General features: G+C 28.1%; 2 protein-coding genes across 6 annotated transcripts in view; both read right to left on the reverse strand.

The window, feature by feature from the left end:
- Positions 1–17,080, reverse strand: part of LOC122506360 (beta-glucuronidase-like) — a 623,628-nt gene that overhangs the window by 522,862 nt on the left and 83,686 nt on the right. The window contains exon 1 of one of the 5 annotated variants that reach the window (XM_043618483.1): positions 2,020–2,098. The exons of the other annotated variants lie outside the window; for them this stretch is intronic. The gene's annotated coding sequence lies outside the window, so the exon portion shown is untranslated. Of the gene's footprint in view, positions 1–2,019; positions 2,099–17,080 lie in introns of those variants that run through there. 5 annotated transcript variants of the gene reach the window in all.
- LOC122506362 lies at positions 12,550–15,520 on the reverse strand. Its single transcript, XM_043618490.1, has 7 exons — positions 15,516–15,520; positions 14,995–15,032; positions 14,738–14,911; positions 14,114–14,333; positions 13,621–13,786; positions 13,390–13,535; positions 12,550–12,876 (listed from the first exon to the last, which is right to left on the reverse strand). The coding sequence occupies exons 2-7, from the start codon at positions 15,016–15,018 to the stop codon at positions 12,650–12,652; spliced, it is 957 nt and encodes a 318-aa protein (XP_043474425.1). The 5' UTR covers positions 15,019–15,032; positions 15,516–15,520; the 3' UTR covers positions 12,550–12,649.

The following is a 17,080-nucleotide window of genomic DNA, read 5'->3' on the forward strand; positions in this document are numbered from 1 at the left end:
CTAAAAATGCTCACTTGGGGGGTTTTTTGGGTCGCTGATTTCGAATATCTGGTTAAAATTGTAAAATTCAAAATGGCGGTTTTAAAATGGCGACCGAAAAAATTTTAAAGTTTTCGGATTTGGCTAAAAATGAGCATTTGGGGGTTTTTGGAGACACTGAATTAGAATATTTGGTTAAAATTTTATAATTCGAAATGGCGACTTCAAGATGTCAACTAAAAATTTAAAAGTTTACGAATGTGGTTATAAATAGTTATTTGAGTCTTTTGGGGTTTTTTATTTTTATATATGTATAATATATTTTACATATATTATATTTTTATATTTATATATATATTTACACAAACTATGTAAAACACCGCTTTTAGTCAAATCCGGAGTCACAAACTATTTAATTTAATTGCTATTATTAAATTTTTTAATATAGATCGATTTTAAGTATTCACAATGTTTTAATACATCGGACATATTAATTCCTCTGCTTTAAGTTTTAAGACTTAATTTGAGAACTTTAAATTTTTTTGGTCGCCATTTTGGAGCCGCCATTTTAAATTTTGAATTTTTGATCAAATATTTGGATTTAGAGACCTCAAAAACCCCCGAATGAGCAATTTCAACCAAATTCGTAAAATTGAAAAAAATTTTGGTCGCCATTTTGAAGCCGCCATTTTGAATTTAAAAATTTTAACCAAATATTCGAATTCAGCGACCCCAAAAACCTCCAAGTAAACATTTTTAGTCAAATCCGTAAACTGTTAAACTTTTTTGGTCGCCATTTTGAAGCCGCCATTTTGAATTTTAAATTTATGACTAAATATTTGGATTTAGAGACCTCAAAAACTCCCGAATGAGCATTTTCAGCCAAATTCGTAAACTTAAAAAAAAATTTGGTCGACATTTTGAAGCCGCCATTTTGAATTTAAAATTTTCAATAACAGATTTGGATTCAGCGACCCCGGAAACCCCCGAGTAGACATTTTTAGCAAGATTCGTTAACTTTTATATATCTTTTTTTTCGATGCCGCTATAGCGGTCATACACACTGAGGGCACGAATTATTTTTGCCTCTATAGACGTCAAACACTGTGAAGGGGTTAATAATGATAATATGAATGAAGAATTCAATTATAAATAGGTTAAGTTGAAAAATAATAATTTTTAGAACCGGTAGAAGTAAACCAGAACTTTTAGTAGGGACCCCATCATCACGAGCGTGACAAAAGCGACTAGAACCCCACTAGTTTCTCTAGTTTGGAGCCCGTTTTCAAATGGGGTAAACCAGTGAGGTCCCCACTAGAACGGAACCACCATTTCTACACGGGATATTTATAAATTATAATAAACTTTCAGTTCCTGAAGAGGGCGGCTGTGCCGTTGAAACATAAAGAATAGTATAATAATTTTTTTATCTTTCTGACTGACTCGGAGTGATCGATCAAGCCATCAATATTATTAAATAAATAAATGTTTCTACATTTATTTATTTAGTTATAATGAATATAAACATAACAATATAGACCTTTGGATCTATTGTTGAAGAAGATTTGTTGATTTAACCTACTTTTTATACTGTTGTTAAGAGTTTTCAAACCAGTCTTTTCATAAGCACCTAAAAAATTTAGATTGAAATGAGACACAGGCCAGTAAAATTTTTGTCACGTTTCAGTCTAATCTTCCGGCAAGGTTAATAATTACTGATTCTAAAAAACTGGTAGAAATTAACTGTTATGTCACATATGTATATTTAAAAATTTTATACATGCAAGTATTGGATCCTAACGTAGAGAAACATTTGTGCATGAACTAAGGTTCTTGCGCAAATATGTTATATGTATTTATTGAATTTGCTTTTCAGTTCAATTTTCTTTAACACCTTAATTTTCTATATAGAAATATATAAAAATATTGAACACAAATTCTCCATTCAAATGGGTTATTGAAATTAAAATGTGCAGTTATTTCATAAGAGAGAATATCGATCTCATGTTTTCTTAAGTCGTAGACAATTGATGCACTTACCCTACTACTTTCTTTAACACATTAGATTAAGACTAAAATAATTTCTCTTTCAGGGAAAAAATGATACTTTATATCATTCTTGAGATATAATATAATTATGATTATGACAATAAAGATTTTGTTTGAGCTTATTTTGCAATCAACGAAAAAGTGTTTATCAACTTCTGATAAGATAAAACACATAATTTTATCAAATTGATAAACATTTATAAATATAACATATAAAAAAATATTTTTCCCAGGCGAGAAAAACCAAAGCTGACGGTGAGTTGAGGCTTGATTCCATCTTTAACGTCCAGCCAAGGTAACCCAGGCTGGAGACAACCTTTATATAAATTATGCTAAGCCAATATTGTTTTAGGCTTGGATACTAATGCTCATTCAAAATTCGATTCAATTTTCATGAGAGAAACTTGATCATTGATTTTGATTCAAGTTTAAATCAATCTTGTCACGATATTTAGTTTAATTAATAAGTATAAAGATTTAATTAAATAATATTTAATATAACTATATTTATAATATTATTTAATATTACTATAAAATTTTTATTATTAAATATAATTAACAGGAAATTCTTAACTTTTTAATTGATAAATTAATATTCATCTTTATTTATTCAGTATATAGTATATTTTTAAATGCAAAATTCATGTGGAAAGTAAGTTAAGCTTAGGAAAATTTTTTGTTTATTATAAAAATTTTCAAAATATCAGTGATTATTTTAATTTATATAATTATTATTAATTAAAATTAATTTTAATTAACTATAATAATCGTCGTATTTTTTCCTTTATTATGTCCACACCTGTAGTTAATTTTTCATTGGTTTTAGAAATTCGACAGATTTGTCATCACGTCGCGTTGTCATTAGTTGTATGACCACGTGACTGTGATTTATTTTCTTTTATTATTATACTTCCTTATTTTTACAATTTTTTTAGTTTAATAATATTATTTTTACACTACCGGCGGAAATTGTGCGACCGCTAACATCTCGAGCTATTAAAAAACACACCCGCACAGTAAGAGTGTTAACTCCGTTAAAAATGAAACAGGTTGCTTTTTTAAATTGCATTGGAAAGCTTATTAAATTTCCAATTGACTCAACGGCGAATTAGAGAAATCGATGATTGAAAATTTTGCTTCGCACGGTCCGACTCTTTTTGTAATATCTCGGGAACCCGTAAATATTTTTTGCTGTTCTTGGTCTCTATTTAAAGCTTAGGTTACAAGGAATAGTCTGTGAAAGTAACAATTTTTTTCATCAACTTTTCTAAATTTTGCCAGGAGTCAAAATCAGGGTAAGAAATTTAAAAAAAATAGAATTATTTTTTTGTCTTCATAACATGATGGAATTTAAAAAAGCATCTAGCTTTATTTTTAACGGAGTTATTACTCTTTCTGTGCGGGTAGTGTGTTTTTAACAAATGTAAATCCTGCAAAATATATTCCTTTTTTTAATATGAAAATCTTAATTGTTTGACAAATCGAAATTATATAGCTATTTTTTTCTTTTTTCTAACAAAAAATTAAAAAATTGTTGGAAAATTAAAATTAGAAAGTAGAAAATATTTTAAACATTTTCTGCTTCTCAATTACAAGTTATAAACAAAGAACAAGTTTTAAGTAAAAAAAAAGGTTATAAATCAAATTTTGTTTAAGAAATTTCTAATGTATTTAGGAAAAAAAAATTTACAACATTTTTATTTGTTAAGAACGATATTTATCGAAATAATAATAAATAGTATATTAAGGAACAAGAGATGTCGACCTCCACTCGTGTGACAAAAATCATCGTAAAGAAATTGGCTGCCTTTATTCTCGTGTTACTTACGACATTTTTTATTCCTAATGCACAAAAGTGGCGATTTCAGATAGCAGACGACAGGTAAAAGTCATTAAAAAAAAATCATTCAAAAGTCATTCACTGAACTGCACCCTTTTTGTGCATGTGGGATAAAAAAATAAATAAATAAAACAATTTCCATTTCATAAAACAATTTTTTAACAATTTTTCGGTTATTTTCAAATTTATATAAATAAAATCAGACTTTTGTCTGTACATTGCTTAGAATTTTTAAATTCATGTTTAGTTTTTCTTTTCGAGTAGTAAGAATTCAAAAACTGACAGTAAAAAAAATTATGTATGTATGTGGGTGGTTCTCCGCGTAGCGCAGAACTTGGTTTTTTTCATGTTGTAATGGAAAAATAATAAATAATTTTCATATATTTTTACAATTCCAAAGTGAAAAGGTTATCTATATGTTTAGAAACAAAAACCAATAATTACTTTTGTATCTAATATTATAATTCTTCATAAATAAGCGGTTTTAAGGCTAAAAACGTCAAAATTTTACCTGTCCCCACAGGAAGTTAAGAAAAAAAAGTTAATAATTTTAGTAATATGCAATAATAAATACAATTATTATTGACATTTTAGTATCGTCTACTTTAGTACAGTTGAATAAAAAAATTTTTTTTTTAAATTCATTTCATATATGTTTTTTTTCAGCTTATGCTTGACAGCAAATTTGGATGCTATTCATTATTTTATTAACAAACAGTAAATTATTTAAATGAAAATCAAATGTTAACTTAAAATTACTTTTGTAAACACAAAAAATAACTTCCTTAAGTTAATTCAGGAAAAAGAATCAATGTTCTAATTGATTTATTCATTTTTCACTCATTTTAAGTTGGAAATTTGATAAGGGAATCACAAAATAATCTCCACCGACCTCCACCGACCCTTAAATATTTTACCACAAATTAAACAATTATTTATAAAAAAGGTTTCCACCGACCTCAGAATTTCCACGGACCTTCGTATTACGAAGAACCTAGTGCAAAGGTAGTGTTATGGTGCCACATATTGTATAAGGAATAAAAAAAACCTATAGCTCAGGAAAGTTTACCATAAATTACTTAAATAAATTTCCATAAATTACCACGAAAATTTTTATAAATTACCGCAAAAATTTCCATAAATTACCGAAATAAAAATTTTCAATTGTGATTTCTACTTTGCATATTTTTAAAAATTACCGACAAAATTTCTTTAAATTACCTTACAAATTGCCATAAATTACCTTATAAATTTCCATAAATTACCGCGAAAATTTCCATAAATTACCAAAATCCAAATTTTTAATAATAATTGAAATTTTACATATTTTTATGAATTATCGCGAAAATTTACACAAATTACCAAAATAATAATTTTTAAATGAGATATACGCTATAATATTGTTTAAATTACCGCAAAATTTTTTTTGACAGAATGTGTCCAAACATCGAATTAGTTAATTACTACACTTGTTTAACAACAAAAATTATAAATAATTTTTCCGGCCCGCTATGGATTTTTCTTTTTAAAGCCTTTATCTTCAAAAAAATATATTGATAATAACCATAACGATAAAAAATTTTTTTTTTAATTTCATAAACCAAATCGTGCGCTACGCGGAGAATCACACATGTATGTATGTTTGTCCGCAATATTTTGTCCGGGATTAACACAAAGACGACTTTGTCGTCTTCTTGACGACTTTGAATAAAATAAAAAAAATTATCAAATTTTCTCATTTTTGTCTCTTGACTTCAACTTTTTCAAAAGTCAAAAAAAATTTAGATAAAAGTTTTTTAAAAACACAGAAATTCGTTAACTTTAAAATTTTTCAATCGCCATTTTGAATTTTTAAATTTTGATCAAATATTTGGATTCAGCGACCCCAAAAACATAAAATATAATGATATCAGGTATTAAAAGAAATAAATCAAAATTTAGCACATTTGTGTCATGAAAACTTTATTTTGACTACACTGCTAAGGGGTTAAACGTGCGTGAATAATATTCAATTCTCATCCATACAGGCACAAAAATTGTATACTTTTAAGAAACGTAAATTAGAATTAAAAATTTAAAGATGGCGGACCAAATATGACGTCAAATATGAAGAAAACTTTGAAAGGGTTGGTCACTATTTTTCAAAATACCAAAATGTAATTAAATTCGCATAAGTTTTCTTACTCGAAGGCTTTAGGGGTCGCTGATTACGAATTCAATGTTATTTTTAAGAAATTCAAGATAGCGGATCCAATATATGGGACAAATTTTTTTAAAATTTATGCAATTGGCCTTAATTTTGTAACTCGGGGGTTTTCGTGGTCGCTGATTACGAATTCGATTTTAGTTTCCCATAAATCAAAATGGCGGATCTAATATGGAACAAAATTTTTACTTTATGCAATTGATCTTAATTTTGTCACTCGGTGGTTTTTAGGGTCGCTGATTACGAATACGATGTTTGTTTTCAAAATTTCATATATATTTTCAAATTTCAATAATTTTATTTTAAGGTAAAAGCCCAATTTTTCGATTAAGTGCTTTTTTTTTTAAATTGATCAAAGTGGAAAAATACAGGAAAGTGGGGGAGAGTGGGTTGGTAACACTGACAGTTTTCGACCTCCAACGCCGTTAACTTATTAGAATTAATAAATGGGCGTTCAAAAAACGGAAAAAAATCACTTTTTTGCTTTCAGCGATGATAAACCAAAAAATTTTAATAATATTCATATAAATAATACATCATCATGAAGAAAAATAACGTCTCTTACAAATTCTATCTATTTCATATTCGTTCTACTCATAATTTTTAATATTTCTTTCAAAAAATGAGAAATAAATCGGAAAATGTGTTTTTTGCCAATATCTCAAAAATGCTTCTTTGAAAAATTTTTTTGTGGTCATATTCGTTTTCAGCGACCCTAAATTAGCTTAAAAAGGACCTGTACAAAAAGGTACCAAAAATGACAAAAAATTTTGTAAACTAGTGTTATTTAGCGTAACACACAAAAACTCGTAGCGTAAACTTCAAAAAATTTTTCTCAAGAACACCAAAAAGCACCTCATTAAAAATTTAACCACTTATTAAGAAAGGTTCAAATTTTGAGAAACTAATTTTTCTAGGAAATTCCATGATGTTCCCAGCATGTTTTTTTAACAATAAAAAATAACTTTTTAAACAAATTATTGAAAAATTTATTTTTCTTAACTTTTTTTAATATTATAAAAAACTGACATTTTCTCTATAATTTTGAATAAATAACTTTTTCTTGTAGGATCAATAGTTTTCGAAATAAAAATTCTCGAAAAAAAAGTCATTTTTTCAAATTCCGAATTTTCAAATGTAAATATCTTCCAAACAAATTTTTTTTTTTTGCAAAACTGTTTGGAACAGTTATTTAGTATACCAAGTTCTACAAAATTACATAGTTTAAGAAAAATCGATGATCCACCATTTGCTTTTCCTATGAAGCTGCCCATTTAATATTTCGCCCCACCCATTATTTAACATTTAACAATTTTTGGCTTTAACAAGAAATATAAAAAATCTGACTAAAGATATTTAACAAATACCTTTAGGTATCTTTTCAGGGGACCCAAATAAGAAAATCGCGATGAGAATAAATTCAAAAAATATACTAAAAAGTTGATATTTTCTTTTACGAAAAAATTTTCAAAAGTAGGGTGAAAACAAACTTTAAATGTGGACACCACAAAAATAAAATTTCCGTTTGAAAGATAATGAATTTTATACAACTCAGGCGTATTATGGTCACATTATCTACCTGTACAGGTGCGTATAAAGTTCCCCCTTATAACCCAGCAGTCAATAAAGTAACCATTATAGCACTAGGGAGATAAAGGGTACATTATTGACCGCTCACAGGTCAACGAAGTACCCTTTATCTCCCTAGGGCAATAATGGTTACTTTATTGACCAGCTGGGTTATATGGGAGAACTTAGCATGCACCGGTACAGGTAGCATAGAGTAACCATAATACGCCTTTGTTGTATAAATTAAAGTATGGAACAAGGGAGGTAACCACGTTTGTTGCATAATGTACTATTAACTGTTTTGACAGTTTAACATTTAGCCCCAGTCTCCCCTACACAAAAAAGTTACAAGCTTTTAAAGTTGAAATCTGTTCCTAATAGCCCCAGTTTATGGTACCCTTTATATTAAGGGGCACACCTAGTGTGAGTGACTGAAAAAAACGTCGATTTTTAGAAATTTTTTTCAGGGAAATTATTGCATCTAATTTTTTTTAAAGTTTTGTACATGTATCCTTTCTTAAAAAAGACATGGAGTGGAAACGTCGAATGTATCGAAAAGTATCGAAGTAAAGAATGGGCAATGAGAATGTAAAATCTTAATAGAAGGGTGTTTTTAAAATTGTTTGTACATGTGAAGGTGGCGCTGCAGTCGTATGTTATTTAAAAAGAGCGCGAATATATAAATTTTATTTTTGTTAAGAGAAAGTACTCATAATAAATCTTATTTTGCATTGTCAAAAAAAAACGTCAACATTTCAAATATAAATAAGCAAATTATTAACTGAAAAAATTTGAATATTATTATTAATAAAATAATGGACTTGGACAATGGACATATAAAAACTAGCACCGTAGACGGCCGCTTGCGGCCGTCGGAGGAGCTAGTATTTGTATAAATAGTAAACATTTTGTAATTTTTGCAAAGAAAAATATCTTTTTTTTAAAGAGTTATTCGCTATATCCAAAAAAACCAGTTTCTCCACTGCTGCAGTTATTGCGGCCTTCTGAGTGACTGAAATCAAAAAAACCAAAAAGATTATTAAACTAGAAGATATTTGCCATACTATGAGGCTCCAGTTTTTTTTTGGATGAAAAATAAAATTTTGGGATGCCAAAAACTATCGGATTTTTTAGGCGAAATTTATAAGCTTTTTTCAAAACTCCGCCATTTTGTTGCAATTCAATATTTTTTTTCGTCCGAGGGTCATAGTATGGCAAATATCTTCTAGTTTAATAATCTTTTTGGTTTTTTTGATTTAGGTCACTGAGAAGGCCGCAATCACTGCAGCAGTGGGAGAACTTTTTTTTCGGAAACTCAGGAGATAGCGAATAACTTTTTTATAAAAAGATATTTTTCTTTAAAAAAATTACAAAATGTTCACTATTTATACAAATATACATGTACAAAACTTTAAAAAAAATTAGATGCAATAATTTCCCTGAAAAAAATTCCTAAAAATCACCGTTTTTTTCAGTCACTCTCACTAGGTGTGCCCCTTAAACATATATATTTTATTTTCTACGTTAAATATGACAATATACATACTTGGGTAAGTGATACTGTCGTCTGCCACTTAAGGACAGACCGGAACATTTTATTTTTTTCCCAAAAAATGGCCAACTTTTCGAATTTTTTACTATTTGTTATGAGTTTGTGGCACTTTTGCGATAAAAATTTGCTAATTTTCTTTAACGAATGGTCATTATGCAACAAAATAGAACAATAATTTCCCAAAAAGTAGAAAACATCTATAGTCGGCCACTGATACAATAGTCGGCCATAGTCAGTTGTATACGGGTGATTCTCCGCGTAGCGCAGAACTTGATTTTTTTCTTGTTGCAATGGAAAAATAATAAATAATTTTCATATATTTTTACAATTCCAATGTAAAAAGGTTATTTATATGTTTAGAAAAAAAAACAATAATTACTTTTGTATCTAATATTATAATTTTTCGTAAATAAGCGCTTTTAAGGCTGAAAACGTCAAATTTTTACCTGCCCCACAGGAAGTTTAGAAAAAAAAGTTAATAATTTTAGTAATATGCAATAATAAATACAATTACTATTAACATTTTAGTATCTTCTACTTTAGTAGAGTTGAATAAAAAAAAAGTTTTTTTTAAAAGGGAGTGTTCATAAATGATGTCACGCAATTTTTGCAATTACACATGAGAAAAATACATTGTGTCACGTTTATTAGAGACCCCCCTCTACCCCCAAAAGCGTGACATCATTTGTGAACGCTCCCAAATCATTTTATATGTATTTTTACTGTTTATCCTTGACTGCAAATTTGGATGCTATTCATTATTTTATTAATAAACAGTGAATTATTTAAATAAAAATCAAATGTTAACGTAAAATTACTTTGGTAAACACAAAAAATAACTTCCTTAAGGCGTACTTGCGTTTGCGAAGGCAAAAAATTGTCCCCACTTTAATGTTTTTTTCACAGTCATTTTATTTGAAATATTAAAAACGATTTTTGCACCTTAAAGTATAATATTATAAAAACTACAAAAAGAAAGAATTGTTTTGTTTTTCAACCGTTATTTACTTGGTTCGCGCCCATTAGCCTGGGATTTTTCGGGCACGTGAGATAATCTGAGCGGGAGGTTTGACGTCGAGGTATAATGATGTGCACTGTCGATTATTGTCCAGTACACACCGTTAAAACTCGGCTGTCGATAAACCGGTTGTACTCAGGAGAGGTTTTCTACAGTTTCCCTCTTCTCTGGCGAGAAAACCTATTGACGGGTGGTCCAGGCAAATGCGAGTACTCCTAACCTCAAAAAGTCGTTCTGTAGAAACGCAAAAGTAGTTGCGGTATATAAGAGTGTGTTCTGACAGTTGGCCTAGCTTCAAGTCATTTAAGAAGAAAAAAAAAAAAATCTTTACAAATATAAAAATTCTTCGCCGAAATTCAATTACATTCAAGAATTTTAATAAAATTCTTGTCACAATTTCCATTATTTTCAAAAATTTTAATAAAATTGTTAGCAAAATTTCAATTATCTATAAAAAGTTTAATAAAATTCTTGCCAGAAATTCAATTATGTTCAAAAATTTAAAAATATTCTCATCAAAATTTAAATTATCTTTAAATATAATAAAATTTAATTATTTTCAGGAATTTTAATAGAATTCATTGCAATATTACATTACTTTAATAAATAATAGTATTTATCGCAAGAATTCAATTATTTTCTTAAAATTTAATAAAATTCATAACAAAATACAATTATTTTCATAAATAACAATATTCACCACAAGAAATAAATTATTTTAAAAACCGAAAGAATTTAATTATTAAACAAAAGTTTTTAAAAAATTCTACACACACTTTCAATTATTTAAAAAAAAATTTACATTAATTCAATTATTTAAAATAAAAAAAAAATAAAAATAAATAATTATATATTTTAAATAAATATTATTTAAAATTATTTAAAATAGAATTTGCATAATTTTTTTTGCAAAAATCAATTATTTAAAAAATTTTCCATTAAATTCTTTTTGCATACCTAATTCAATTGTTTTTAAATTTTTTTTTAAATTTTTTAATAAAATTCATTGCAAAATTTCAATTGTTTCCAAAAATTTTTCTTAATTCAATAATTTGTATATCAATTATTTTAATATAAATTCTGAAAAGAATTCAATTATTTAATTAAAATTTATCAATAAATTGTATTTAAAGTTATTTATGAATAACTGTTGTATGTAGAAATCGTAAAATTGTTTATAAGTACCTACTCTATAAATTTGAATTATTAAAAATGTTTACTAATTTGAATTAGTGACTGACTTTTTGCTTTTTAATTATTAAATTTCGCTAAAAAAATTTTTAGAAATGATTATTTATTTGTAAAATTTACTAATTCAAAAGCAAAAAGTCAGTCACTAAATCAAATTAGTAGTCATTTTTACTAATTCAAATTTAGGCAGTAAGTAAAAATTTTCTTGCAATACACTATTATACTCGATTATAAATAACAAATATTTTGAAAATTATAACCTTGAAAAAAATTATTTTGGACCTTGAAAACCTTGAAGTCCTTGAATTTTTTTTTAAAGAATCGCTGGACACCCTGTATGAATAATGTATTTGTTTTTAAGATTGAAAGATATGAACTATAAAGGTTAAAAACATTAGTTAAAAAAATGATATAGTTTACATATTTATTAACACGCTTGCATTAAAACCAATGAAATTTAAAATGTCTACAAGTTACAAAAAATACTTAGTACTTTATCAATTCGTTTAATACTTATTTTATAGCATCACATAAATATGAAGAGTTTCTCACTTTTAACGGTGTTGCGCAATTTCAAACAGTGGTCGCCTTTTAAAAATGGCTGCTTGAACGTAAACATAATTTGAAAAGGATTTTTCTCCCAATTTGGACAATTATTGCAAAATAGGGAAAAATACCAGTTATCCTGAAATTTTGTTCTTTCATTTGTGCACAAGAAATTGAAAATCCAATATAATACACGAGGTCAGGAAGTAAAATGAGAAAATTAGATGTACCCATTAGGTGCTGCCCTCTGGTGGCAATTTTATGTATCGCGCATTTGTTTAACTTTTTCCTATTTTACTTCCTGTCGTTGTAAATCTAAAAAAATCTTTTAATTCTTGCGCGCAAATGAAAAATAAAATATCCAGGATATCTTGTATTTTCTCCGATTTTGCAATAACTGCCCGAATTGGGAGAAAAATCATTTTCAAATCAAGTATACATTTGAGCAGCCATTTTTAAAAGGCGATCACTGCGGAACACCATTAATACTTTATATAACGCGATTTTGAAATTTTACAAAATCTGCTGTTGTATCACTTTATGTAAACTTATACTTAATTTATAGTATCACATAAATATGAAGAGTTCCTCATTTTTAATACTTTGTATAACGCGATTTTGAAATTTTACAAAATCTGCTTTTTGTATCACTTTATGTAATGTTATACTTACAATTATATTTTTAAAGTTAACAAAATTTTATTCACTTTCAATGCTTGAACGTTTTTCCGAAATGTAATTTGTTATATAATTTTGGATTTGTAATCTGTCACTTATTAATGGAAAACTGGAAATTTCATTTGCCAGCCACAAACTCCATTGTTCTATTGGTTTCAATACGTTTTGATTAGACTTTGCGCGTTTCTCTGAAATGAATTGCACAACTGCTGCTTCCAGCGAGTCCTCAGTCGGTTTTCGCTTTTTCCCTAAAACAAATAATAATAAATAACACAATTATAATAGTCTATGTAAAATTAAATGAAAACTCTAATGCAAATTAAAAATTTTAATTTGTTCTTCTGTTGACTAGAAACTGAATTAAAAACAAATAAATATAAAAATATTAAATTCATTTCAATGTAGATTCAAAATAAATTTCTGAAAAACTCAATTATTTAGTTTCCATTATGAAATCAAAACAAACAACAGAATACAGAAGATAAATATTATTATCACTTTAACCATAGCTATAACGTAGTATAAAGAGACTTAAATGTAATAATTCAGTAGAAAAAGCAAACCCGATTTTCATTTATATAAAATGTTCAAATTTTTCGGTTTTTCAGGCTATAATTTCGAGTCGACACAAAAATTAATTAATTAATTAATTTTTTTTAAATTTAATTTACTTACGTGTCATCAAGAAAGTGAACTTAAATTTTTAATTTTCATAACATGAAATATAACATATGTGTAAAATTATAAATTGTAAAACATACCTAGAGAACTTGCAGCTGTAAACCGAAAGTTTCCTTTCTTTATGCTGGAAATATTTTCATCCTCGGAACCTTCTGGCGCTGTAAAATATTCTTGTGACGAATCTTCCGTGCAACTACCTCGCTCTGGAGATACATTACTCCTTGTGCTGCAGTAATACAATAATATCAATAAAAGTTAATTTGAAAAAGTGTGACAATCAATAATAAAATTTAATCATTTTTTATATTAACCTTCTTCCTTCATCTTGCAGAATATCGTGTAAGAAGGTCATATACGGATCTAGAATCCAACGTTTTCTTGGAAAAGCGCCTGAACCACTTGGAGCTCCTTTCTTCCTCCTAGTATACGTTACTTTTAAATTGGAGAAGCGTTTTTTAATTGCTTCTACATTCCAACCTTAAAAAATAAAGATAAAAAATAAAAGTGGCTAATAGAAGAATTGCTAGACGGATTATAATAAAATAAAGATAACTCAAGTAGTTAAATAAAAAAATTTAAATAGAGGAATCAAACTGAAACAGTTACTGGAAAAGTTGTACAAATTTATTTAGAGTAATATATAAAAAAGTATGAATAACTGGACTCAATGAAATATAATTTTCGACAAGCTCATAAAAAAATAGAAGTATAAAATAAAGATTAATATTTTTTAAGTATAAAATATTAATTATAAACATATCACGTTTTCTGCGTTAATTAAATAATATTTATGTAAAACACTACCTTTAAAGAATTTCAAAATTGAGATCCATGCATCAGCAATTAAGCCTGGACTACGCTTGCTTAATGGCAGATTGTGATTCCATATGCATGGTTTATTTTTTATTAACTCCAACATATGGATATAGTTTTCATCGGATGTTACTGCCACTCCATCTTCATCTACTTCTATGTCTTGCATTACGGCTTCCTCTTCGACAGATGATTCATGTGCTTTGTTGATCTACATTAAAAAGAAATAAAATTGATATTAAATAACATTAAAACTTTCCATTATTCTGTGCTTCATAACGCGTAAAACTGTAATACAGAAATATATAAAGGAAACTCATAGAAAGAGAAAACCTTTGTGATAAACAATGAATTGTGGCAACAATAATTTAACAATAAATTGATAATAGGATAATTGTTAAAAAATATAAAATAAGAACAAGATATTAACGTATACAACAATTTATTCTACCTAAAAATTCTTTAAAAATACTCGAAGATGTATTTAAAAATAAATTATGTGAAAAGTGGAAAAGTTTGCAAGAAATGTTAATGAAAAAAATCTAAAACTATTAATAAATAAAAAAATTTTATGTCAAATAATAACTTAGAAAAAAGACAAATATTTAAACTTACGTTACATCTCTTATTGCAACCATCTAGAAAATTTTGAAGTTGTTCGGAGGAGTTGCTAACGATGTTCCCGTCGAGATAAAGATCCGTATTGTCTCCTTGAAAACAGGGATGCTCGCTAATTCTTTCTAGAGACGTTTCACCTCCGCATCCCGCACAGTATACTGTACTTAAAATCTAAAACAAATAATCGTTTAAAAAAAGCAAAAAAAATTACACAATTTTATTATAGGTAATTAAAAAAATTAATTTAAACTTACTCCTTCGTAATGAGAATCAGCCATATTTTCTTGAATAACTAAAAACAAAAGATAATTAAAATTAAACCCACTTGAAAAATTTTAGAAAACAATAAATCGTCGGCTGAGATTTGTATTGAGTCATGATCATTTTTGGAAAATTTATTAATATTCAGTGCTTTTGATTCAACAAGTGTCGTGGAATAAAAAGCACAAATTATTAAAAAATTATCAAAAAATAGACATGACTTAGTATAATTCTCAGCCGACAAAATATTAAATAATTAAACAATAGGTAATAAATAATATTAAAGAATACAATAAATGCTTTTATTATTATTCAAGAAAATAAAATTTATTACAAACAGAACACGTGCAACACACTGCCATAACCTCCTAATTAACAAAATAATTATTAATTACTAAAATATAAATTATTTATAAAACGAAAAATAATAAGATGAATAGTTATATATATTTTTTCAAAGTTTAATATATTGTTAACTTTTTTTCTTTAAAATGGAATAAAATTTCATACTTACTCAGAAGTGACGAGGTCGGGTGACAACGATAAACTATCAAATAAACTCTATTCACAGATTTACATACCTCGTTTTGGAGCTTATAATTATGACGACCATGTGCAAATACACTTTTAGAGGTTAAAATTACTCATTAATTAACAAAGTGATATTTTAACAATTTATTTTGTGAAAAATTATTTTATAATAATAAAATAATAGTATTTAGGTATTTATATCTTATTTTAGTTTATTTTTATTTAAAATACACATCAAATACGTAACTGAAATTTTTAGAAAATTCAAATTCACCGCCAATTTTCCGGAAGGCGGGCAACCGGAAAACTCGAGCTGTGAACAACCATCTGTCTGTCTGGCTGTGCAGGCAGGCAGTCTGCAGAGGTCTGAATGCTCCTTTATAATGAACGCGTTTAGTTAACCTACATTCCCTAGAATTTCCTAGTGGTTATGGCGCTTAAATCTAACCACGGAATGTAAATAAACAACTGAACTAACCTAAAATATAAATGTCGCATAGGTTCTTTTAAGCTTAATATCAAGAACAGTATCTATTTGAAAAAATTGATTTGGAAGGTCCCTGGCTGGAACTCATACAAATAGTTGGTATCCGAATTAAGTCCATCCTGGGCCATCTATACATCATCTCAGCATACATCCTTCCCAACTCCAAAATAACAGAAAACATGATAGGGGAATTAACCCTAAAATACCTACGGATGGGAAATTGGTGCTAATGGGGGACTTCAATGCCCACCTGACCGGATTTCTCCCCTTTCACAATAATAGACTTGGTAAAATAATAACTCAACTCCAAGAAAACCTTGAACTTAATATTATGAATGATGGAAAATCTACTTACCACTCAACACACGATCAACCCGAAAGTGTTCTGGATCTACAGCTGGTTTCGTCTGACCTAGCCCTGGTTTGCACATCTGAGACTCTGGAGGAAAGTTTTGACAGCGACCACTATCCGGTCACACTAACGATCCCGCTGCAAATGGAAACTACTTGTAATAGCTCAACAAGATTACAGACGAAGAAGGTAGAATGGTCTATATTTCACGAGCAAGTACTTCTCAGGTTTGCAAACTTCAGTAGCGACCCAGGAAACACAACGGAATACTATAATGAGGTTACTCAAGCAATAGTGGACTCCTTAATGGAAGCAGGTGCCTATGTTCCAAGGCCAACTAACAACGCTCCAATCAAACCCTCGTGGTGGACTGCGGAATGCGATGAAGCGATAAAGGAAAAAAAGATGGCAAGGAAAGCATATTTGCGTGATCCCTCAAAGGAAAACTTAGAATTATATATTGAGATCGAAAAAAACACGAACAAGATCCTCCTAGAACAAAAAAAAATCATTTAGAGATTTATGTAATTCCATTTCTCCTACCCTGGGATCAAAACGAATTTGGGGTCTTATTAGAGCCTTCTCAGGGAAAACCTCGAAAAACATAACTATATCCAATGATCCTGACTCAATGGAACTAAAGGGCCTACAAGAGGACCTGGTTAAAGCGAATATCCATCCCACAGCTCACGTCAACTTAACCCAAATA

This window comes from Leptopilina heterotoma, unplaced genomic scaffold, assembly GCF_015476425.1.
Source record: "Leptopilina heterotoma isolate Lh14 unplaced genomic scaffold, ASM1547642v1 Lhet_411, whole genome shotgun sequence".
Classification (NCBI taxonomy): domain Eukaryota; kingdom Metazoa; phylum Arthropoda; class Insecta; order Hymenoptera; family Figitidae; genus Leptopilina; species Leptopilina heterotoma.